Source organism: Lagopus muta, chromosome 7 (assembly GCF_023343835.1).
Source record: "Lagopus muta isolate bLagMut1 chromosome 7, bLagMut1 primary, whole genome shotgun sequence".
Lineage (NCBI taxonomy): Eukaryota > Metazoa > Chordata > Aves > Galliformes > Phasianidae > Lagopus > Lagopus muta.
The window spans coordinates 4,080,985-4,105,189 of record NC_064439.1 but is presented as its reverse complement, the minus strand read 5'-3'; the positions used below and the strand labels follow the sequence as shown (position 1 = coordinate 4,105,189).

General features: G+C 46.9%; 1 protein-coding gene across 7 annotated transcripts; it reads left to right on the top strand.

The window, feature by feature from the left end:
• The first annotated feature begins 10 nt into the window (after positions 1-10).
• Positions 11-23,060, top strand: KIF9 (kinesin family member 9). Of its 7 annotated transcripts, XM_048950329.1 has the most exons (21): positions 11-110; positions 1,950-2,046; positions 2,621-2,786; positions 2,880-2,986; positions 3,624-3,848; positions 5,511-5,594; positions 5,713-5,805; positions 6,347-6,494; positions 7,001-7,065; positions 8,101-8,178; positions 8,778-8,846; positions 9,241-9,345; positions 10,435-10,490; positions 11,743-11,833; positions 12,971-13,095; positions 13,738-13,920; positions 15,984-16,192; positions 17,853-18,032; positions 19,695-19,810; positions 21,941-22,045; positions 22,648-23,060. In XM_048950329.1, exons 2-21 carry the CDS (start codon positions 1,951-1,953, stop codon positions 22,753-22,755), a joined length of 2,409 nt encoding a protein of 802 aa, XP_048806286.1. In that variant the 5' UTR covers positions 11-110; position 1,950; the 3' UTR covers positions 22,756-23,060. The 7 variants fall into 7 exon arrangements, 5 of the variants coding, with proteins under 5 accessions (XP_048806286.1, XP_048806288.1, XP_048806287.1 ...); XM_048950331.1 differs by lacking the exon at positions 3,624-3,848; XM_048950330.1 differs by lacking the exon at positions 22,648-23,060 and having other exon boundaries at positions 20,721-22,052.
• The last annotated feature ends 1,145 nt before the right edge of the window (positions 23,061-24,205 follow it).

Genomic DNA, 24,205 nt, shown 5'->3' with positions numbered 1-24,205 from the left:
GCCACTTCCGGTGCGGCGGCCGGAAGTGTGTGTTGCTATGGGAACGCTGCACGCAGCTCCGCGCCGCCTTAGCGGGGTCGCTGCGGTTCGGCCTTGTTGAGGGGGTGCAGGTAGGTGCCGTGTCACCTCGTCCTCTGGGCCTTGCCCTGCTCCTCAAGGCCGTGTCCTGCTCACAGCTCTGTCACCCCCTCCTCAGGGTCCCGTCTCATCCTCGAGGCCCTGTGACTTCCGCATCGTCTCCTTGCCCCGGCCACCTTAAGGGCCGCGCCACCCCCTCCTCAGGGCCTCGTCCACTTCCTCAGGGCCATATCGCCTGTCAGTGCCCCATCACCCCCTGAGTTAAAAATTTCCTCCTAATATCTAATATAATCTCTCCTCTTTTAGTTTAAAGCCTTTCCTGTGTCCTATCACTACCTATTCATATAAAAACTCAGTTTCCTTCCTGCTTATAAACCCTCTTTAAGTACTAAAAGGCAACAGTGAAGTCTTCCCTTCAGGGAGCCTACAAACAGGAGGGGAATCAACTGTTTGAAAGGATAGATAACAGCAGGACAAGGGGAAATGGTTTGAAGTTGAGAGAGGGGAGATTTTGGTTGGATGTCAGGGGGAAGTTCTTTGCTATGAGAGTGGTGAGGTGCTGGAACAGCTGCCCAGGGAGGCTGTGGATGCCCCGTCCCTGGAGGTGTTCAAGGCCAGGTTGGATGGGGCCCTGGGCAGCCTGGGCTGGTATTAAGTGTGGAGGTTGGTGGCCCTGCATGCAGCAGGGGGGTTTGAAATTCATGATCCTTCAGGTACCTTCCAACCCTGGCAATTCTGTGATTCCAAGAGCCTTCTCCTCTAGGCTGCACACCCCCTGTCCCCATAGGAGAGCTCTCATCCTGTCCCCATAGGAGAGGTGAGCATCCCCCTGCCCTCCCCTGGACGCGCTCCCACAGCTCCAATCCCTCCCCCAGCATCGCTCCATGCGGGGCCCCACAAAGCAGTCACAGAATCACAGAACAGAATATTTATACAGTCCCCTCCCTGTCCCCGCTGCCGCCCCTCTGCTGATGCAGCCCAGGTTGCTGTCGGCCTCCCGGGCTGCAAGCTCAGGCTGCTGGCTCGCGTGCAGCTTTGCATCCGTAAGGACCCCAAGTCCTTCTCCACAGGGCTGCTCTCAGGAAGTTCTTCTCCCAGTCTGTACTCACAGCTAGGATTGCTCTGACCCAACACCTTGCACTTGTTGAACCTCATGAAGTTGATGCGCATCCACTTCTCAAGGCTGTGCAGGTCCCTCTGGATGGCATCCCTCCTTTCTTATTGCCTCAACTGCACCACTCAGCTTGGCATTGCCTGCAAACTTGCTGAGGGTGCACTTGATCCCATCATTTATGTCATTGATAATGATGCTGAAGATGACCAATCCCAAGATGAACCCCTGGGGACACCACCTGTGAAACAGAGCTGTTGACCTTCTGGCTGCCCTTCTCCTTTGAGTATTTATCGTTCAAAGGGGGGAGGGAGTTTAGAGCGGTGAAGCAGCCATAGACACAGCTAGCTGACCAACAAATATGTAGTTTGCTTCACAGTGCTTCAATAAAAGTTCCTCTGCAGGCAAAAGCCAATTAAGAATCAGACTGGTTATTCCTAATGAGCTGCAGGATATTGTGTTTCTACTCTGTTGGCTAAAAGTATGCCAGAGAGGCGTTGGGCTGTTTCCTTCCCATCTTCAAATGGAAGCAAATATTTCCAGGAGTAATGGCTTTCTCCAAACGCTGAACAACAACAAGTAATTTCCTGCAATCGTTTGCCCACAGTTGCTCCTCATGAAGGATAGAAACTGCAGCTGAACATTCATCAAGACTTTATTCTAGAGCTCTACTACTCTATCACTCCTCTTTTGGTAGCCAAGAATACATTTTAGGGAAAGCAACACTTTTGATTATTCTTTTTTCTTCTCCTCTGTTCAGAATGCATGCAGCTGAAAAGAAAGTCCGTGCCTTTGTGCGAGTCAAGCCAACAGCTCATTTTGCTCAAGATGTGATCAAGTTTGGGCCAGACAACAAGGTAGATAGAAATGGATTGCAAGTGCAAACTGCTTGAAATTTGATTCCAATGTTTCTCAAAGAAATTCTTCCGTTCCATGAAGTCATACAGAATTTTTTTGGCTGATGACCTCCTGAGTTTGGATCTGCAAACGTGGCAGTGGTTTACGTGCCTCCTGTGATGCAGTCACTAATGGAAATCCTGCAGAGGGCTGTGACTGATCCTTGAGGAGTGCCCTGTGGTAACCACCATTTCATCCTAAGAGGTTTCCCTATGGTGCAGTCTGTTTCTGGTCCCCAAATGCAAGTTCCTGACTTGACCTTCCTTGTTAATACAGACCTCTGTTTGCTCAACTAATCATTTCCCTGGCACCCCAATCCAGACACATCACTGAAAGATGAGCCTAGCCACGTTTCTTTTTTCTCCAGAACATCTATTACTAGAGTATGGCCACAAGGGTCAGTAAAAACACATCATTTGTGCTCCATTTTCTGCTCACTTTCAGCTCTTCAATGAGTGGATATTTTTTGGATGATATCTCCTGAATCTTTTCCTGGCTATTGAAGTCACCTTTAATTCCTTTTTTGGGTTTCAGAGCATAGATATATACATCAAAAAAGATGCCAAGAAGGGAGTTGTGAATAACAAACAGACCGACTGGTCCTTCAGACTGGATGGTGTCCTTCACAATACCTCCCAGGAACTGACGTATGAGACTGTAGCTAAGAAATTGGTGTCTGAAGCTTTAACTGGCTATAATGGTAATCTGCAGCTCCTTTTGTTATTTGGTGTGGTGGTTGAGAAATGCAGAGATTCCCTCCTGAGTTTATTCTTTTGCTTTGAATCTTTTCTAGGTACAATAATGTGCTATGGGCAAACAGGGGCTGGTAAAACTTACACAATGACTGGAGCAACTGCAGAGTACAAGCATCGAGGCATCATACCCCGAGCTGTGCAGCAGGTACAGAGTATCTGCATGGGGAAAGAGACTGAAAGAAATGATAGCAACTCACTCGTATCAGTTATTAAGCATAAAAGTGCTTTAACACGGTGAAAACGTTTCATCTGATCTCCACCAACTCCTTTTTGCTTTGTTTTATCTCAAAGATGATCATTAAGGAGAGAAAGGATCCTGTAAAACACTTTGTACCTTCATTTTACTGTGCTGTGACCTTATGCACTGATAACAGTGATATTGCAGAGCAAGATGGAGTGATAAACCAATGTGGGGGTGTTAAGGATACAGCCTGAAACAAAAATGGGAGGAATCAAGCAGTTATGCTGTATTGTCATTCACAGAGGTTGTTCCTGTTTGATTCTTCTAGTTCACACAACGGGTTGCTTCCCAAAAGTGAGAAGGTCTTCAGAAGAGTTGTTTTCAAGATCATTGTTCTGAGAAACTAAACTAAAGTCAACTAAAAATGTTGCCTTACCCTGTCAGCCCTCAGGCAACCACAGTTCTGAATTAGCTCTGCACACAAAGATGAACTTCCAGCTGTTCATAAAGCCATAAATAGCTCTTCTGTAAAGCCATAAATAGCTGGTAGCTCTGTTTGTGAGCTAGCCCTGCCACTGACTACTTCTTCATCCTTGTACAGGTCTTCAAAGCAATCGCGTGTTCTGTTGATTCATTCATCACTGTCAGGATATCCTACTTGGAAATCTACAACGAGACACTGTGTGACCTTCTGTCCACCACGACAAGCAGTGGGGCCAGTGACGTGCAGATGGCTGTAGTGGATTGCCCACAGGGTGTTTATGTGAAAGGCTTATCTATACATTCTGTTAGCGACGAGGAGGATGCTCTCAATCTCCTTTTTGAGGCAAGGAGCGACCAATATTAGGCCTCATCTGTTGGTTGTGTTGCTTGGCTTAGCTGAGGGAAGTCAGTGATGCAGGGGGTGGGTGGTCAGGACTGCTGGAGGAAGGTTCACAGAATCACACAGAGTCACAGAATGGCCAGGGTTGGAAGGGACCTCAAGGATCATGAATCTCCAACCCTCCTGTCACAGGTAAGGCCACCAACCTCCCCATTTAATACCAGACCAGGCTGCCCAGGGCCCCATCCAACCTGGCCTTGCACACCTCCAGGGACAGGGCAAAGGTTCAGCCCTTTCTGTTCTCTTACAAGGGGTAGAAGAACTGGTAATGCTTTGTAGTCCACGTTCTTGCAAGGAAAATGTCCCTTGTGCAGAGATTCTGAAAGATCTCTATAGAGAAACCCTGGTTTTTAGTGTATTCCAGGGTAAGTTGAGTGCTGGAGGAAATATGTTAGAGGTGAGGCCATGAAAAGTAGCTTTGGAGGTTTCAGGCCTCACCAAAATGGTTCAAGTAGCCAGAGACTGCCTTCATGTCACCAGACTTGTCTGACATAGCAGCAAACTGAAACTTCCCTGATCATCAACAAAGATGTCAGTGAGTGCCTCAACATGAAGGAATATTTGGGATCCCTTCAGATCCACCAGCTGACCTGCAGTGGAATTTCTTCCTGAAAAACAACACACCTGTCTGGCCTAGCTATGTGCTAGGACAGTGCTTCAAGAGAAGAGCCTTTCCAGAGCCACTTTTGGGATGGTCACAGCACAGGTCCACCCATAAGATTTTACAGCAGGGATGTTCACACCGTGGGTTATATTTGTGAAGGAGGTTTGCTTAACTCGTGGCTGCATCCTTCTTTCCATGGGAGCGCTTTATTTCCTAAGGAAAACATGAGTAAATCATTAGTTCTGTTTGCAGGAACTGTGTTCTTACCAGGAGCCATCTGGTGTCCTTAAAATCTTTGGCTTGCCTTTTCATTAAAGGAAGCACAGTGCCCTAAGCTAGGCCCTGTGATTCACAACAGCTTCTGTTTTCCTTCTAAAGAGAAGAGGGAAGATGGTAATGCAGCTTAACTTTCATGCATCTGTGTAGAGGTTTTCACATTAGTCCTTGCTCCTGAATCTAGACTCTAGTGCAGTGCCAGTCACTTCTGGCCCTCACCAGGTGGACTAGCAGTCCTATCAAGCAGTTGCAACATAATTTGCAGTGTTGTTTTGTTTTTTATTTCTGTAAGCATCATACAAACCTGTGGCTAGCATATATGTGGTTTTCTGTGACATTTAAAGCCTGGGGAGCTCTTTGGTTCTCATCAAGAAACTGAAACAGCTAGGGAGGTGTTGAGTCTGCACCAGGCTTACCGACTGTTCTTTACAAAGCCACAGCTGTGAGCTAAGCCATAAAAGTGGAAATACAGACAACGTGGTTTCTGGTAAAAGGCACAGTTACAGTGAACTGACCCTTAGCAATGTTGCAGAAATGCTTTCAGAAGCCTTTGAATAAGAAAGTGAAGCAAATACCACGTGCTGCTCTGACCAACTGAATCTCAGTCTGCAGAACAAAGGCTGAACCATCACTATTCTTATTTCAAATTCCTATTTCTAATTTCCCTTCATTCCACTGGTGCAGAAGCTTGAAAACACCATCTTCAATTCTGCCTTCATTTGCAGGGTGAGACCAACAGAGTGATAGCAGAACACTCGCTGAATAAAAATTCCTCCAGATCTCATTGCATCTTTACTATCTATATTGAGGTAAGAGCTCCAGCAGCTTTTTCTAGGGACTCCAATGGTTGAGGATCTTTACTTTTGCTTTTGCTGTGTGTCAGTTTTGCCTGCTATTAAGTGCACTTTATTTTCTCTTCCCCTTCAGACTCGTGTCAGAGTTCTCTCAGATATCAGATGCATTAATTCTAAGATCAACTTAATAGACTTGGCAGGATCTGAGAGACTGAGCAAGACTGGAGTAAGTAGTGGAAGAAATGTTTCAGTCCAGGGGTGGGCAGGCCAGTCATCAACAAGTTGGAGGTGAAATTGCAGGGCTTTCCACAACAGGGCTCAGCCTGTAACCCAGGCTCTGTTAGTTTACCTGCTTTTCATCATTTCTCCACACAGGGAAGGGCCACAGCCATCAGCCCTGATAAGGAGCTCATGATTTTCCTCTTTGTTCCATGAGCCGCAGTGCAAATCTGCAGCCTTGGGTCACAGCAGGCAAGCTCTTAGAGCAGAGACTTTCTTAGAGCTCAGCACTGACCTCCACAGGTCCCATGTGATGTTCTGTATTGATCACAGGAGAAATCCCATGTTACAAATACAGCCTTCCCCCACTGTGAAGGAAGCTAGCAGATCTGGTAGACTTGTAATGAAGTCTCTGCAAACGTATGTTTTCAAACTGAAAGGAGCTCTACATCACAAACTGGGTTGGTCTGAATGAGATCGCCATCCCGTTCTGCAGTTCAAACAGAAACATCTATCGTGGAAGCTTTGCTTTTTGCTTTCCCTTGCAGTCTGAAGGCCGGGTGCTGAAGGAAGCCGCGTACATCAACAAGTCTCTGTCATTCCTTGAGCAAATCATCATTGCCCTGGCTGACCCGAAGAGGGAGCACATCCCCTTCCGGCAGAGCAAGCTTACCCACGTTCTCAAGGACGCCTTAGGTAAGAGCTGTGGTTTGCACCAGCGCCGTGTAGAATGCATAGAAAATAGTGTTTCTGTGAGCCTATCAGCGCTGAAGACTCTTACACATAAACACATAAACTCAGAGGGATGTGTGAGGTATTCCAAGCAGAAGTGATTCTATGATTCTGGGAAGTCTTGCACTGCTCTTACAGGAGGCAGTGGCAATGTCCTGTCAGATTACCCTGTACTAGCCAAGGGTTTTTAAAATCCTCTGCTCTGATTTATCCAGTTTCAAGCCTTTACAATTTGTATTCCCATTTCCTTACTGCACAATCAAGAGGTAAAAAACACATTTCACCTTCATTTCTAAGTCATTCTGTATCTGGGACTTTAGAGGGGCACTTACAAACCAGCTGTGGTCCTTGTTGCTTCTTTTATTTTCTATTCTCTATCAGCACATGATGTATTATTTTCTGTACAAAAGGAAACAATAACAAAATTAAATTCTTTACTGTCTTTTTATTTTTTTAATCTATTGTTTCAGGGGGAAAATGCAATACTGTCCTAGTGGCCAATATCTGTGGGGAAGCTCTGCATGTAGAGGAGACTGTAAGTAGAGCTTATTTCTGCAGAATTGAAGTCTTTTTCACACTGCTGTTGCAATTGTGTTGGCCATAAGTTAAAGAGTATCTTCTGGAGGGCTGTGGCAGGAGTCCCAGGGAAACATCCTGTCTCATCCATCAGAAAACTTGGATAGCTCCTCTTATCTCAATGGCTCAGAGAACAGATTGCTCTTGTCAATCTGCTTCGTGATGCAAACTGTGCAAAGCAGCCTGAATGATGGCAGGTCCTAACAGCAAAAATCCAAGCACTCTGGATGGTATTAATTATTGTTGTTGGTTCAGCTCTGCAAATGTGTTTTGAAAGGTACGTAATGTAACAGAGTCAGTGGAATGGCACCAGTTCATGTCAGAACTGAGCTGGCTTTCAGTTGGTTCTTGGGATACTGGAACCAGGAGTAGCATCCTATCAGTAAGGCTGTGAAAGAATAAAATTGGCAGAAGCCTCACTGTGTGAAATGGATCATCCTAACCACATCTGTGACACAGGGAAGGGAATCATCTTTCTCTTTGCCAAGAGTCTTTTAAAGAGCAAAAAGGGGAAACACAGTCACCTGCTATGGGGCTGTGATCAAGGCAGAGTGCTGTTCATCTCCTATTTGTGCTGTGGTAGCATCTAGAAACAAGGAAAATTACCCAGGAAATGGGAAGACTTTCTGGCTGCAGCTTGCAAGATACAACAATTGCAGGAATTAAGCCTGAAAGGCTCTGATGTATGTCTCAGGGATATTAGGATGTGCTATTTGAATGAGAAGTGAGATGGGGGATAAGTCTGTTACACAAAGAACTGTCCACACACAAAACAGAAGAGACAAAACATCAGCTGAAGCTGGCTCATCACACAGCAGCCAATGAGCACTGCAAGATACGTTCCTGGGATCCCAAACTCTGTGATGCTGGATGGAGTTACACACATTTTACTTTGCTATGGACTGGGATCTGATACAGTTGAATAATAACAGATTATGAACATTGTGTCCTCACCAATATATCTTTCAGTTACTTAAAAAAATGTGTTTTTCAGTTGTCTTCTCTTCGTTTTGCTACCAGAATGAAATGGATCACAACAGAGCCAGTCGTTAATGTGACATACGACTCAGAGGTACGTAGAGAAAGGCAATGAAAGGGGTTATATTTTCTCATTTCATTAATATTTAGGATAATTACCTTAAGAACCTGAGAGAGATTTGGTAGTTTAATGAAATTCCACTCATCAGCCAGCCTGAGACTGACTACATTCAGGTATATCAGAAAAAAAAATAGTTTATTTTAAACTCCTGCCTCTATTAAAGTTAATGTTGGAACTCCTACAGAGTTCAGTAATGGTCAGAGTGGAGCACTGCATATTTCTTTGCTTTCAAGACAGTATTTCTGTGTCTTGAACCTGAGAACCTCTACAGCACCAGAGCAGAAAAGCAGCAAGTTAATAAGCAGGTAGCCTTTTTCTAGATGGCTTGGGCTGGCTCTGCAGGCAGTCCACCCAGGACACAACAGAAGCTGTCCTGTTGGAAGCCAATCAAAGGCAAAGTGTTTTTCAGACTCACTATTTCACTGATGCAAACCTGACAGCCAACTCTGGGGGAGCTGGCACACAGCTGTGATGTTATACAGCAGTTCAGGATATGCTGCTTTTCAGCAGGTTGGGTTTTTTTTCCCCTAATAGCATTTGGTCATTCACTTACCCTTCTGTTTTCCTTCTAGGGAACAGTGAAGACTTTGGAGAAGGAAATCAGTCTTCTGAAGCAGGAGCTGGCCATGCATGACAGCTTGGTGAGGAACAGGCTGTACCACCATGGATGGTCCTAATCAGGGCTTTGTGGTGATCATTGTTTTGCTGTGGAATCAGTCATTCACTACCCAACATGACTGTATTCTTCTTTCTGCCTTCAGCATCATCTGATGGGGTTTAGTCAAAGCTCTGTGCTGAGACTGTGCTGTGGCTTCATTTGTCATCCAGTGTAAATTTTTTTTTAAGACTTGTGAAGCCACCTTCTTGTTTGGTTAAAGTGTGAAAGGGAATGCACTGCTTTCAGCATGCTTCCATGCCCCATGATCTGACAAGAAGTCACAATCAGAAATTAAACACAAGGAGACCAATGTCAGCCTGGCACTTGCTGAGGTCTCTGTAATCCACTGACACTCAGTTGTTTGCCTTTTGTCTTAGGTAAATCGTTCTTTGGTGACTTATGGCCCTCTGACTGATGTCCAGGTAGCAGAGATTAAATCTCAAATCCATAAATATCTACAAGGAACCATTGATGAAATTGATGTAAGTAGCTTTTTAAGTAGAAAAGGACTTATATGCTGCTTCCATCCCATTTTATTCCAAGGCAGGAGCAAAGAAAACCTCTGAAGAGGTTGTCATTAACTTGAGAAATGCTACACAATTGTGTGTATATATATTTGTCTTGTTAGGGTCTGTCTCTTTGTTTTCATAGAATTCTTGCTTTTTTGGCAACTTAATGATAACCCCCAGCAGAGTCATAGGCTGGGGGGAATGTGGCAGGAAAATGGCCTGACAGAGAAGAACCTGGGGGTGCTGCTCAACTTGGTAGGTCAGGCTGATGGTTGGACTTGCTGATCTTGAAGGTCTTTTCCTTTTTCTGAACGATTCTATTCTATGATTGTAAATGAAACAGCTTGAGATACTCCCTCTCGTCTCATGTGAGCATTGTCTTCTCTCCACATCTCTGTGTTCTCCCTCCAGCAGGCAGGAATGGAGCAGAATAAAGGTTCATGTGAAGGTGTGTTTTACCTGGGCTGCAACATGTGATGTGGGTGGGCATGGAGCAGGGAAGGCAGAGGACAAAGGAGTTTCACACAGGGAGTAATGTCTTTAATGGGACTAAAGAATCTTTTAGAGTCAGACTAAAGAGCATTTCACATTTAAGTCTAGAATCTTAGACCGTGGCAGACCTGAGTGCAGATTCCTGCTCAGCTGCACTCCCCATTACTTGCCTGTGTTCCTCTAAAACAAAGACAGTGTGGCTCAATGACCCTTCTTTGATATCGTGGGTAAGATGCTAGTTCTAACAGTCCTGGACAGCAGTGAGAAGTGACTTCATAATTTGCAGGTGGGTCAGCAGGTGCCCTTTGTGCCATTTGTAAAACTGCTGTTGATAATTTGTTACCTTGCTGACTGTGCACCCCATGGAATGGATCACAATCAGATTCCTCTCTCAGAGCAAGCAACGTATCCACCTCCAGCCAAGTACACTATAAAGGTGTCTCTCCTTCAGTGCTCATACCCACATATGGGAAAGCAGAGCCCTCACGAGCTGAGATATTTGAATTGGTGCAGCTGATCACAGCATGGAAATGCTTACTTGTGTTTTCACTGTATGCATCTTTTCCTCAGATAATGAACTTCAGGCAAGTCCAGGAGGTATTTAGGCAGTTCAAGCTGATTGTAAGGTAAGATGTTCAGGATTGATGTATTTCACAGTAAGGTTTAGGAACCATATCATCTGGGATATCACACTTAATGGGTGGAAATTAATTATGAAGTATAGGAAATAACTGATAACAGCATTCTGGACTATTTCTGCTGGCTCTTGCTCAAGAAGACAGTTGCCTCTGACCTACCAGTAAGCCATGTGCAAGGGCTCTGAATGACAAGCTTCACACATAAGCAAATATTGAAGAGCATGATAAGAATGGTGTGGCTGTTTCCAAGGAAGTGTTCTCTGTCCAAGTGGTGTGGAGGTGAGACAGGGTGAAAGTGTCTGTTTGCAAGTCTTACTGGTGAGTAAGGAGAGATGTTCTTTTGGGCCGAGTGAGGGAATGTAAATGGCAGGCTGGGAAAAATGGGCAAGCAGATTCCATGTCATGAAACAGCAGAGAACAAAGAGGGATGAAGCTGTTAGGGCAGCTAACCAACCATTCCATAACCAACCATGGTCTGGCGAGGCAGCAGATCACAGAGTCATTATTCCAACTTGGAAAGGACCCGTAAGGATCATCCAGTCCAACTCCTAATTAGATTTTTCTGCTGTAAGAGCGACAGCAGGATGCTGCTGTAGAAAATCTGCCTGCTCTTGAGAAACTTGCCTTAACTCAGCTGTCTGTGGTAATGTCATCAGACCAGGCAGTCTGGTTTTTCAGGGACCAAAGACCAAAGTGGTAACATTTCCACCGATCGTTGTGGGTTGTTTGAACTTCAGACTCCTTTTATTGTGCTGAAGCAGCAGGTTTTGGGTTTTGTTTGCTTTTTAACTTGCAGATTTTAATTGATTCGTTGAACAGTAATAATAATTAATCCCATGGACAGTGCTTCACCTGATCCTTTCAGTGAACAAAAACAAATCACTGTTTGCAAGCCTCCATGCTAGAGTAAGATTTGATATTTGAGTGACATGCCTGAAGAGATGTGATATCATTTAATTTAGACTATTAAAAGGCTCTGCTAAGTATTTAAGTATCCATGAAAAGCTTCCATAGGCTGTACAGTCTAAAAAAAGAAAGGACAAGGAGAATGGGAACAGGTTACAACACTCAGAGGAAGAGCAGAAGGATCGAGACAGGGTGCTTGGGTATGAGATCACAGGTAAAATATACTTTATTTGGAAACGTGATGTCAGGAGGTATTCCAGCTTTTGGCATATGAAACAGTCCTTCAACACAACGGTAAGGGGCTGCTGTTGTGTTGTTTTTTTTCCCCCCAAAGACAACAGGAAGGTGAAGTGGAAACCAGATTACGAAGCAAGTATGTTCTGATAGACAAAAACGACTTTGCTGCTATTGCTGCTGCTCAGAAGGTAATGGCTGGTGCTTAGGTCCTGCCCCAAACCCAATGTGGGATTATCTTCTTTGCTTCTGAACCTTGAATTGCCTCAAGCTGAGAACTTCCTATTGAAATCTGAACTCAGAACTACTGGTGTGATGGGTGAGTGCTCACCCGCTAACAAAGTAGCATTCCTGTCAGCTCAGCATTTGGCCCATTATTTGAAGAGAATCATTTACCAGGCAGGACTGGAGAAAGCCTAAGCTGATCTAAGAAGGCGACCTGCCTGTCAGCCAGGCCCAGATCACCTGCATTTGATGAGGCCCCTTTTAACCCTTATAATTTCAGGAGCAATATAAGCATATGCTATGGAAACCATAAATGCAGCTGTCGACTCTGATCTATAGTTTTCATCACAAAATTCTTCCTCTCTGAAGTGGTTATTTCCTTGCCTTTCTTTCACCCAGTAATGGGGATAAAACAATCATTATCTGCTCTGCAGGGCATCTACTTGTTCTGTGGTTTAACTGTAGATGCTCTGAATATCTGGGAGAAAAAGCCCAAGGGAAAATGTTAAGTATTTGCCTAACAAAAAAACACACGGTTCCCTAATGGGCCTATTCAAGTCTTTATTTAGAGCTGACAAACAAAACCAAACCTTGAGAGAAGTAGATTTTAACACTTAACATCTCTTCCTGTTTTATGAGTGGGGCAGTATGAGAGAAAGTATAAAAACTGTGATTCTCTCACAGTCATTGAAGACTTCTGAGGCTGCTTTTCCATTGCACTGTTACTAATTGCACTGTTACTAATTGCACTGTTACTAATGCTGTTTGTGTTATGCTTATATCATCAGTATAACACTATGAATGCTCTCTGAATCGTTCAGTATCTACAACTGTCTAAAGTTTTGGGGGAGATTTATAGTAAAAGCTTGAACTTATTTCCATGACATGAGACCCTCTGGGAATGTAAAACATTCAGCGTATGAATCTGTAGATAATTTTGGCTTTTAATTTGTACTTTCTAGATGTTCACATAGTGAACAAAGATTTCCAGATTAGGTTCTATAGCAATATGAAGTCACTGTTGGGTATGGGCTGGATATCATGGCCTAGACAGCTGCAGAGCTATTCCTCCTGGTCCATATTTTATGTCTTCCCATGTTCAGTTGGGTATAGTTGATGTGGATCACCATTTGTTGAAGAGACGAGATGTGGAGACCAGACCTACCCCAGTTTCACCCAAACCTGATGAGAAGAAGAAGAAATTCAGGACAAGCAGTGAGCAGTTCAAGTGAGTTCAGCAGCCAAACTACTCTCCTTACTTTTATTTTTCTCTTGGACAACATGTTGTCACACGTGGATGGAGGCAGAGAGGGGGCAAGGAAGGGAACAGGCTGGGCATCAGGAGACTCGTTAAACCTGAAGGTTATCTTTAAAGTGTTGGGTAGAATGAGATCTGCCAAGTGGAAAGAGAAGGGGGCAATGGACTGAGGAGCAGGTATGGAGTGAAACTGAGAGGAGGTTGTGAAGGGGAAGAGGGAACAGCAGAAAGAAAGATATTAGAATTTATAGGAGTGGTGTCCCTGAGAGGGCAACTTCTGCAACTGCTTCTGTGGCTTGGCTCCTCCCTGACATTTCCTTTAAATCCTTGAGAAAACATGGAGATAAACCACCAAGGCTTCAGTAGCTGCATGAATTGGGGGATCTCTCTGTGCAGTTCTTCTCTAGGAAGATGGAGAGAGGTCTGGTGAACACCTTCCTTGGTCTCCCTGAAGTCACACCAACTATCCCAAGCAGACCAGGCTGGTGTTTATGTAGGAGAGCTGAGAGAGGATAGCTTTTGAATTGGCAAACCTAACACCTACAGCATGCTTTGGTTCCAGTGCCCTCTTACAAAGAAATTAATCTGGTTCATCTTTTTTCCCTCTATCAGGAAGGAAGGAACTAAAAGCTTCTTTTCTGGGAGAGACCAGGCTGCTCACTTACCATCAAAAAGTCAGGTAGTCATTCCCACCAAGAATTTGGATGTGAAAGAGAAAGCAAGGAATGAGGATACAGCAAAAAATGATGCACAGCCCTCAAAGCCAGTCTCTGAGGAGATTTCCCAGCGGCCCAGGTAAGCCTCTCCTTAAAGGGTGCTTAGCCTGTCTGCCAGAGGATGGTTTACACCAGGGTGGTGGCTCTGTGTCTCCCTAGAACAGCTACCTGCTTCCAAGTAAATGGGAGAATCAGAGATCTTCGCTGCTTGGATGCAGAAGTACACAGTCACGTAGCAGTGTACCAAAGTATGCTGGTGCCTGTCATCTTCTCCATCTGCTTTGAGCTCAGTTGAGTGTGTTGAGTGTTGAGTGTGAGGTCTTTAGTGACCAAGAGTCAGTTCCTGACTTAAATGCTGGCATGTTTTTCTTTCCCCCCTTTCTCTGGGTATTCTGGAACACGCCTGCAGCTTTAACCTTCTGCCATTTCATTACATTTCCAGTTGGTCCCATGTAAAATCACAGTACTTGTCACCTCTTGGTCAGAGTGCAGAGAGACCTCATGACCAGCCACCAAACTCCAGACACTCATGAAAAGAGGGCAATATCTGCATGAGGTCATGGCAGGAAGTTTCGTATCAGGGCGGAATTGTGGAGAACTGCCAGAAACACAACAGTGTGCTCATCATCTGCTTGCACAACAACAGAAATACAGCACTGGTTTGCATTTCTTTCTTGATGGTGTTGATGGGGTAAAATATGCACAGGGTACAGAGACCAAAGATGCTTTCTGTGAGGATGTGCATGCAGCTGTTCAGCTCCCAGGAGCTCAGCCAGGACCCCACACAACCCAGCCTGCACACTACTCTTCCCATCTCCATCTGCTGTTGCCAAGAGCTCCCAGCAAGCAGTGCAGCTTTGAATTAATAGGAGTATCTCCATTGTCCTTGTGGAAGATGACTGCTTTTTTCTTGTTCCTGCAAGCTGGGGAGAGCATCTCAGGGTGAAGCTGTCCCAGGAGAGTTTGCTCCTGAAGCACTTTAATTTGTTATTGGAACAGGTTGCCCAAGGAGGCTGTGGATGCCCCATCCCTGCAGGCATTCAAGGCCAGGCTGGATGTGGCTCTGGGCAGCCTGGGCTGCTGGTCGGTGACCCTGCACACAGCAGGGGAGTTGAAACTAGATGAGCATTGTGGTCCTTTTCAACCCAGGATATTCTGTGATTCTATTGTGTTCTTCCGTGCCCTCTGCATGTATTTTAGTATTCTTCTGTAATCCGTGGCTGACAGGGAAGGCTGCTGCTCCAGCTGCATATGGCACAACCCCAAGTTGAATGGCTCAGCTCTGGAGCTGAGCTGCCAAAGCTGTATAGTCTGCCCAGTGGCCGTTGTGCAGTGCTCTGCCAGCAGTTTGGCAGGAAAGCAGTCTCATGCAGCCTCTGAAATGCCTGAAAATGCCCTTAGGAGATCAACCCGTGAAAAGCAGTGGATGGTTTTGCTTTGACCAGGCTGGACTGAGGGACATGAAGACTTTAAGTTCCTTTCTGCTACCAGACCCACGCCACTGCAGCACAGAGCAGCAGCATGTTGGAGCATGGTGTTCCTCCTGCAGTGCCAAGGGTCTCGTGAGACGCTCTCCTTTTGCTGTGTGTGCTTTGTGTTGAAGTAAAAGGTGCCCTCTGTGGGGGCACATCTGCCTCAAAGCTATTTCAGAGAGAAGCCAGGACTGACAAATGCCACTTTGAATTCAGTCTTTCAAAACAGGCTGAGCTTAAAGGCCATGGGAGGCAGCGGTGTAGAGCAGCCAACTGTATGCAGCTCAGGGCTTTGCTTGGCAGACGTAGCCAGGCTGTGCTGTGAATCCAGCAAGAAAAGAACAAAAGCATTTCTGTTCAACAATAGGGAGGAACGGGATTAGTTGTTTTTCTGAAAATTCAAACCGTTAGAAATCCTCTTTCCAGGAAAGAATCAATTCTGAGACATCTGAGGAATGTGATTTCCATGGCAATAACTCTTGAGGGAGTTATGTAGGGGGGACAGGAATGGCACAGGATGGTACCGTATGCAGCTGGCACAGTGGGGTCCTCAAAGGTCCCATTGAAACACCATCCACAAACCTCAGTGATGGCCACTCCCATGGTCTAACTGCAGGGCAGAACAGACTGAGCTCCCCACAGCTCTGTGTGTCTTTGAATTCTGTTGCAGCTCCCCTCCATCCAGGGCAGTGGCATTTGAGCAATTTAAGGAGGAGTGTGGAAGTGAGATCAACAGGATCTTTAAAGAGAACAAAAGCATCCTCCTCGCCAGGAGGAAGAGAAGCAGTACGGTTGCCCGGAGGATCAACACCATCAAACAGGAAATGGAGGACATCAAAAAGGCTCTGGAGGCTCAGAGGCAGGAGCGGTCGCAGCAGGGTAAGTCACTGCATGCAGAATGGCCAGTAAGAACCTGGCAGGAGAGGGAGCTGCTGGTTTCAGAGCAGTTTCAGTGGTGGGACCACAACACCCTGCTGCTGCTCGCCATCCTTTATGCCTTAGCTGTGCAGCTGGCCTTGTGGCTTGCCACCTGATTCCTCCTGCATTGGAGTCCTCAGCACTCCTCACTCTGTGCTTTGATGCTGACAAATGCAGGTCAATACAGTGCAGAAGTCACAGAAACATGCCACAGAATGGCCAGGGTTGGAAGGGACCTCAAGGATCATGAATCTCGTACCGCCCTGCTGCATGCAGGGCCACCAACCTCCTCATTTAATACCAGACCAGGCTGCCCAGGGCCCCATCCAGTCTGGCTTTAACAACTCAAGGGATGGGGCATCCACAACCTCTTTGGGCTGCCTGTCCCAGCACCTCACCACTCACTCTGTAAAGAACTTTCCCCTGACATCCAACCTAAATCTTCCCTCCCTGAGTCATGGGGAGTGGGCTTGGCCTTACCGTGGTGGAGATTTATTGCATCTCATATAATCATAAAACAATTGGGTTGGAAGAGACCTTAAAGCTCATCTAGTTCCACCTTGTTGCCATGGGCTGGTTGCCTCTACCAGCTTAGGCTGCCCAGGGCCCCAGCCAATGTGGCCTTGAGCACCTCCAGGGATGGGACATCCACAGCTTATCTGAGCAGCAGTGCCAGTGCCCTACAGTCTGAGTTCATCTTGATTAGTGTCTGGCTTATGGAAGTCAAAATCCCAGATTGCAAGGTGCTAGAGGAAAAAATGGGGGTAGGTTCCTTGATACTTTGCTGCGTTGAGATGTTTGTTAGGTAGAATATGCCTAGAAGGCTTGTCAGATTTTGTGCTCCCTGCAGCAGGGAGGGAATGAAAGGGAAAGGGAATGGTCAGTAGCGAGAAGGCCCTGAACAGTGAGCCATGGCCCCTGCGTTAGGCTTCCTAATGCACAGCTGGCTTCCATTTCCCTTCCTGCAAAACAGCTCTTCTGTCTGTGCTTTGTGAGTGGTCTCTTCCCATAGGGTCTGACCCTGCACAACACAGAGCCCTTTTGGCTAAATGATGAGCTCTGATGAGCTCAGTGAGCGTTTCTCTTTTCACAGACTCATTACTTTTTTGGAGCCTTTGCTCTTTATGAGGACATCCACCAACTCGTGGGGTCTGGAAACTGCAAGAATAAACCGATCTGAGGGAAACCAAGAACTAAAGATGTTTATTTGATGGAAGCAGCTTTGGCTTAATGGTGTCCAAAGAGCTGATCAGCCCTTTGTCCCCAAAGGGGACACTGCAGGAGCCGTGGGGAGGGGTTTGAGGGTTTTTGGGGACAGTCTTTGTTGTAAGAGCCCCCACAGCCCTACGTGAGAGCTCCCAGCAGGCTGCCGGGTCCAGTCCATGCTCCTCACCTGCATCTCACAGGGACTGATGGCTGAATGGGTTCAGGAGTTCAGATATGATTTCTGCCCCACACCACTGCAGCGTTGTCTTTGTAGAAAGCGTGTCTAAGGAAATATCAGCTGTGTGGTTAACCTCAGTATAACTGGGTAACTACCGTGTGGTTCGAAGCATAATGACTGTGCTTCGTCCCTCTCCACCCTCACAAGAAACCTTAATTTCCTTTTCTCACCCTCCAGGAGAGTATGTTGATGAGAAAGGACGCCTCATCATTGATGAGAAGGAGTTTTTACTCATCATGAAGCTAAAGGACCTGAAGGAAGAGTACAGATGTAGCTATGCTGAACTGCAGGACCTGAAGGCAGAAATCCAGTACTGCCAGCACCTGGTGGACCGGTGCAGGAACAAACTCATCTCAGGTACTGGCACACCAGGGCAGCTTCTGAGCAGCATTCAGCAGAGTTGGAGTGCTCAAAAGCATCTCAGCACTTCACCCTGCACACAGCAGAGGGTTGAAACTAGATGATCATTGTGGTCCTTTTCAACCCAGGCCATTCTATGACGACGACGATGATGACTTGTTGCATATACAACAAGCCCCTGTCATTCTCTGTTGTGGTTTTTCTCATTGCCTTCCTGATTTGTATTTTGTTGATGATAATTATGTTTTATCTTTTTATCTTTTTTTTTTAATTATTATTTTTTTTGCCATACCATTGGATTTCTGTAGATTCTCTCTCACAGATAATGACACACTGCTCCCTGGTCATGCCACCAGATGCATTCCTGTGGTGTAAGAGTCAATAATAATGCTCTCACTGATGGCCCTGGTTCTCACCTTTGATTTCTTTTAATATAGATGGTGGCTAAGGAACAACACCTGCCTTTGGCTCTGAGCTGCAGCTGTCTCCTCTGTACCCCTGGGAGATGAGCATTACTCAGATTTCAGCACTGCAGTAGGAAGCAGAGCTCAGTCCTTTTAGCCTGTTCTTCACACGAGAGCACAGCCCTCGTGCTGATGAGTCACAGCTCTGCTTTGCATGATCTGGGAATTCATGGTGTGCTCCACTGCACTCATTTTAAGTCTGCAGGACCAAGAGGGTGGTCCTGTTGTGTGCCCGGGTTTGTGCTTGTGATGGAGAACAGTAGGTGCACAAATGCCAGCGTCCCAAACATTTGGATGCTGTGGACATAGCAACACTTCATTTCCTACAAACTTGCCAGAGAACAACTTGTATCCATCAGGGAATCCCACGTTGAAAGAATTGTGTGGCTTGTTCTGGGAGGTACACAGGGTCGAATAATGATTGCACAGTAAGTTTGCCACTGGTTTCTGTTGCATCTGGGTTTGGTATTTTTGGGGTGCTCCAGATGATTGCTGTTTAAATGCTCAGGCACAGTCCCACTCAGACAAATATCTGTGTCATCCCAGATCGAAGAGGTCAGCTCAGAGCTGAAACCAGGGTGAAAAGTCAGCGGTGTTGCATCATGTCCACAGTGTCTGCACTGCAGGGTCTGTGTTTAATATTGCTAATTACTCCTGACTCCTGTGTCACAGAGCAGTGGGTCGTACTGGGGGATGCTGCCTGTGCAGGAGCTGCTCCTGAAGTGGGGAAGAGTGCCAAGGGATCAGAGCAGAGTGCAGCTGCTTGCTGGGAAATGCCCAGTGTTATAAAGACAACATGCCCACTGCATGGCAGCACCTGTTGTGTGTTATCACTGGCTATTATGGGATGGAATTCGGCTGTGCGTCCTTAGCATTTGCTTTTGAAATCCGACCCTCAAATGGCCTGACCACTCCAAATTGCCAGCTCCCTGCTCCCAAGCGGCGTGTGCAGGACCAGTGCCACCTGGTGGCCTGCCTCTCTCACACCGTCCCCAGGGCCATCAGGTCCTCACGAGCAGCAGCCTTTGCCAGCTAACAGCGCCCTGTCTTTATTAACGAGTTGTTCTCATAGGTTGAAACTTAGGAGATTGGAGCACTGAGGTCCTGCCTGGCCCACGGGCAGGGAGCTGGAAGAAATCCACCCTTGTCTCTGCTCACTACAGCCCTGTTTATCGCAACCCACTTTGCTTTGCAGAGTTTGAGATCTGGTACAGTGAGTCTTTCCTCATCCCCACGTATGTGCAGAATGCCCTGAAGCCCAGTGGCAACATCAGACCTGGAATGATTCCCATAAACAGAGTGATGTGCCTGGTGAGTTTTTCCTGGCAGCTTTGCTTCTTCTTGCTACCCCCATGTTGCGTGGTAATGAGGGCTCAGCTAAGCCTGTGGGAGGAGGGCATGGCAGCTCTGCCCCTTTCTCGAAGCAGCGTGGCACTGAAATGCTATCTGACACGATGCAGAGAGCAGCTATCTGGAGGTGCTTCTTGCATTCCCGTCAGCTTTGCCACGAAGAGGCTAAAATAGGACAGAGTGATTGAAGCACCCAGTCATCTGCTGACTATCAGCAATCAGGCAAAGTGCCCAGAGGTGCGAGGGGCAGCGGGGAGGCTCGTTTCCAAACTGTATGATCTGTAATGTTTACAGCTAAACTATTGTGTTTCATGTTGTGGCAACTGGCACTTAGCTAGCCTTCTGCTTAGAAACCAACTCTTTGGGATATCCATCCTCTTCTGTCGTTCCTGACAATGGACATTTCTCTTAAGCTTTTATTCACCAGACTTCTTCTTTGCGTTATTCTCCACTGAAGTTATTCCAGTCCTTCCCCATTAAATGTCACACTTGAAACCTTAATGCTGTTTGATAGGAATGTGGTGGCAAGGCTTCCACTCTGACAGGAGCAATGGGTGCATCCCACCCTGAATTAGTCCCTGTCTGCATCACCACTGCCTGGCTGCAGATCCCTTCTGGGCAGCTGTGTGGACATGTTGTATGTCCATCTGTCCCAGGAGGAGCAGGAGCCAGCTGGGAAGGACTGTAAATGGGGCATAACTGTGTGACCCCCCTCCCTAAGTGCATGGCCTTATTTCTAGCCTGCCTGTCACTGGGGGCAGGGTGGCTTTAGTTCCCAAGAAGGAAAACTGAAATTGACTTCTTTTGTCTCCGTATGTCTGATTATTTTGACTGAAAATCTCAGTGAAGCATTTTCTTTATTCTCTCCTAGAAAGGCGTGCAAAGAGTTTTGAAGCTAATCATAGACAGATTCCTCCTATCCTACTGAAGTTGTTCCCTTGAGATTATGAATAACAAACATTATGTAAGGAAAAGATGTATAAGTTTGCTTTCAAACAGAATGCTGTGATGTATCAGCCTGGAAAACTGCAGATGCAAACTCTATGCAGAGAAGAGCCTAAAAAGCCCCAGCCAAAGGAAAAAAGCAACCCAAACCCCTTTGGATGATGGTCAGCAGGGAGACTGACTGCACTGCTCCAGGGTTCCACTCTTTGGGGAAAAGAGGAAATCCATCACCAGTCACTTTTACCAACCAGGGTTACTCAGTGTATTCACAGAAACTCCCTCAATGCTTTCCAGCCCTGGACTTGCAATCATCACCTCAATTAAAACCCAAAAGATGAATGAAACGTGCCTTTTAGCACTGTTTTGCAGCTGTGTCAAGTTGATGATGTCACAGGCAGAAATCTTCACACAGAGGTTAAGCAGTGTCCCTTGGAATGCTGTTCAGCACTGGTTTCTCTTTCTGCTTTCCCTGAGAGCAGGTCACTGAGGTTCCCAGTTAGTGCCACTGGCAGTGCTGCTATTCCTGCAAAGGTTTCCTTCCACCTTTGGACCATTTTTTCCTTTTCCAGACTGATTCTCCATTGCTCTCATCAGGGTTTGCACCTTTTCCTCGTGCTTTGAGTCAGTTTGGCCATTCACCTTTTAGCACGCCACAAAGTCACTGTTACCTTCTGCAAGCTGCTCGTGATCAGGAGGTGACCAAAGAATCTGCCAGAGCGCTCCTCAAACATGGACACATTATGCACTGGCTGATACCTGATTCCACGATTCTCTAACTCTAAAACATTGTGCTTCCATTCCACCCATGCTCTTGGTGCTCTCATGCCATTCAGAACGTTGCCTGGAGCGATGTGGGCATGGGACAGAACGTGCAGCTCAGAGTTCTTTCTGCTGGGAGATCACCCTGCAGTGGAGACAGTCCCATGGGTAGATACAGCTGGAGAAGACAGCTGAGGAAACTCCCTCCAAGATTCTATGCTTGCAGATGGCCTTTGCATAAATTCCTGCCCAGATCTGTTCAGCTAAGGAAGGGAAAGGGGGCACCTACCACTCCCAGCCCATGTCCTGAGGCTTCTGAGAACAATGCAACAAATGGAATCAGCCACAACGTGCGATTTTCACGTGGCTCTGTCTTTCTGCTGGCAGGAGGAAGATGAGCAGGAAAGGTTCGAGCGGATGCAGGAGGCGATGCTGCCCGCTGGGCCGGATTCTGTCTCATTCTACAAGGCAAAAATGAAAACTGATCAGAAGGTGATGTCAGCTGGGCACAGCTCCCTGTAACACAGCCAATGTGTGCAGCGAGCAGCTCCGTGCCTCGCTGCAGGGCTCCTCTAGGCCTGCTGCAGTTTGGCCACAGCCCTTTGGACCATACTGGATGGGTTCTCCAGCACAGCGTTGCTCCTTGAGATGTTCATTGCCACTGGCTGATGTATGGGCTCCATCCTATTGCTAAAAAGCAATCCCAGCACTTTTCACCACTACTTCCCTCCTGGCAAAGGCTCACCATAAATTACCAGAGGCCAAGAGCTTAGTGGAACTTCAGAAAGATTTTAGAGCTGCACCGTTAAATCACCGTGCATTTTTTAAGAGAACATCACAAAACCAATGCCTCAGTTCTGGCAGTGAGAAGCTCCCAGGCTGAGTCCTAAGGGCTTCTTGTGCCCTCATTCAAGCTTGATGGCATTTGCCACCAGCATAGCAACGCTGCTGTGATGGAGCTGCACCCTTCATGGTTCCTATTTGGGCAGTCCTACTTGGGAAGGTTGGAAAGGGTGTTTATTTTGGCAGGGAAAATGCTTTTACTGATGAGACTTCTGAAAATAACTGGTTTTTTGTTTGTTTTCTGTTGCCAGCACGCATACAACAGAGCCATGTCATCCCTCAAACTAATGCACAAGAAACCTGGGCACATCACAGCTGCAGGGAAGGACAGAGCCCTGCCGTTTCTGCATGTCACATAGCAGACTGGGGCTCGCCTGGCATTCAGCACAAGGGGGATGAGCAATGTCACTTTATTTTCACAACTGGTTTATCAAAAATAAACAGAAGGGAAAAAAAAAATAGCAAAGAAACAACTTGCTTTTGTGCAGCTAGAACAAGTTACTGGTAATCAGACCCAGAGCTTGGCCAGGATGCAAGCCAGGGAGCTGAAACAGCAGTGCTTGTTTTTGTGGGTGTCCCTGCACCACGCAGTGTGGTGGCAGAGGGGTGTCATGGGCACCCTGCACTGCTCCTGCCCTCCTTCATCCTGGGGACAGAGCCTCCCAGCCTTATTCTCACCTGTGCAAGCATCAGGGTACATGTGCTGGCTCCATGCTCTCAGGGTGGATCCTGACAAGCAGGAGCTGATGAGACCCCTTGAACCCCATGGCTCCAGCGGCCTGCTCTGGAGATAGGTGCACACAAGGAAGCCTTTCCACCAGTTGCTGAGCATTAGATACGGCAGTGTTGAGTTACAGCAGCCTCCCCACCCCAGGACAGGATGAGATCAAAGCTGTGGTGAGCACTGTGCTGCTTTGCCAGGCTGCTGCCAGCTCCAGCACCGAGCAGAGCACACTGAGGGCTGCTGAGTCCTCCAAGGGACATCCTTTGCTCTGCTGACCACATCCCACACTGAACCATGGCTGGGAAGGGCAACCTCTCCTCCCCAGCCTGCTCTGGTTTGCATGGATGACCTGGACGTGGGACATCCCCACTGCAGTGCGACGCACAGCCCATTGCTGTAGCTCTTCTTCCTTCCACCTGCTCCTTGCTGAAGCTTTGTGGGCTGCTGCACCTACTGTGAGTTACAGCATCCTGAGCTGGGGGTTTTCACCTGAAACACTGGGAAAATTAATTAATCCAAGCTCTTTGCTTGGCTTTAATTCCTTGCAGTTTACTTTGTTGCTGTAGTATCGCCTGCTCAGCCTAAGGGCTAGTGATAACAGTGTGTGTACACCAGCCTTTTCTTTGTAATAATCAATTTCCAGAGGCTTATAAAGCAGCTGGAAGTTCAGCCCATGCAGAATTTCCCAAGGAAATGAGCTCTCCCCCAGGGAGAAATAAAATAATCTTCGAAAGGGGCAAGAGCAGCTTTTAGCCATCCTGGGGTGTTCGTGTGTTGGGGTGCTGTGTCCTGTGGTGCCAATGTCCACGGGTGTGATGGATCCCTGGAGATCCTGCAGAGTGATTCTGGGGGTCCCAGTGATCCTGGGGTGCTGGTTGTCCCAGGGATGCTTGTGTCTCATATCCTTGGGTGTGAGTGACCCCAGCGCTGATCCCAGGAGGTAATCCAGGGGGTTGCCAGTTGTTTTGGGGTCAGGGGGTGATCCTGGCATTTCTGATGATTCCAAAAGTCTTGGTTGATCCCAGAGGTCCCCTTGATCCCACGGATCCTGGTGCTGATCCCTGGGGTCTCAGAGCTGATCCCGG

What these genes read in the sequence shown, in the direction of transcription:
- KIF9 (XM_048950329.1), top strand. Translation starts at nt 1,951, where the DNA reads ATGCATGCAGCTGAAAAGAAAGTCCGTGCCTTTGTGCGAGTCAAGCCA. An exon ending in AGCTTTAACTGGCTATAATG is followed by an intron (nt 2,787 to 2,879) that starts GTAATCTGCAGC and finishes AATCTTTTCTAG; the next exon opens with GTACAATAATGTGCTATGGG. An exon ending in CTCTGCATGTAGAGGAGACT is followed by an intron (nt 7,066 to 8,100) that starts GTAAGTAGAGCT and finishes TGTGTTTTTCAG; the next exon opens with TTGTCTTCTCTTCGTTTTGC.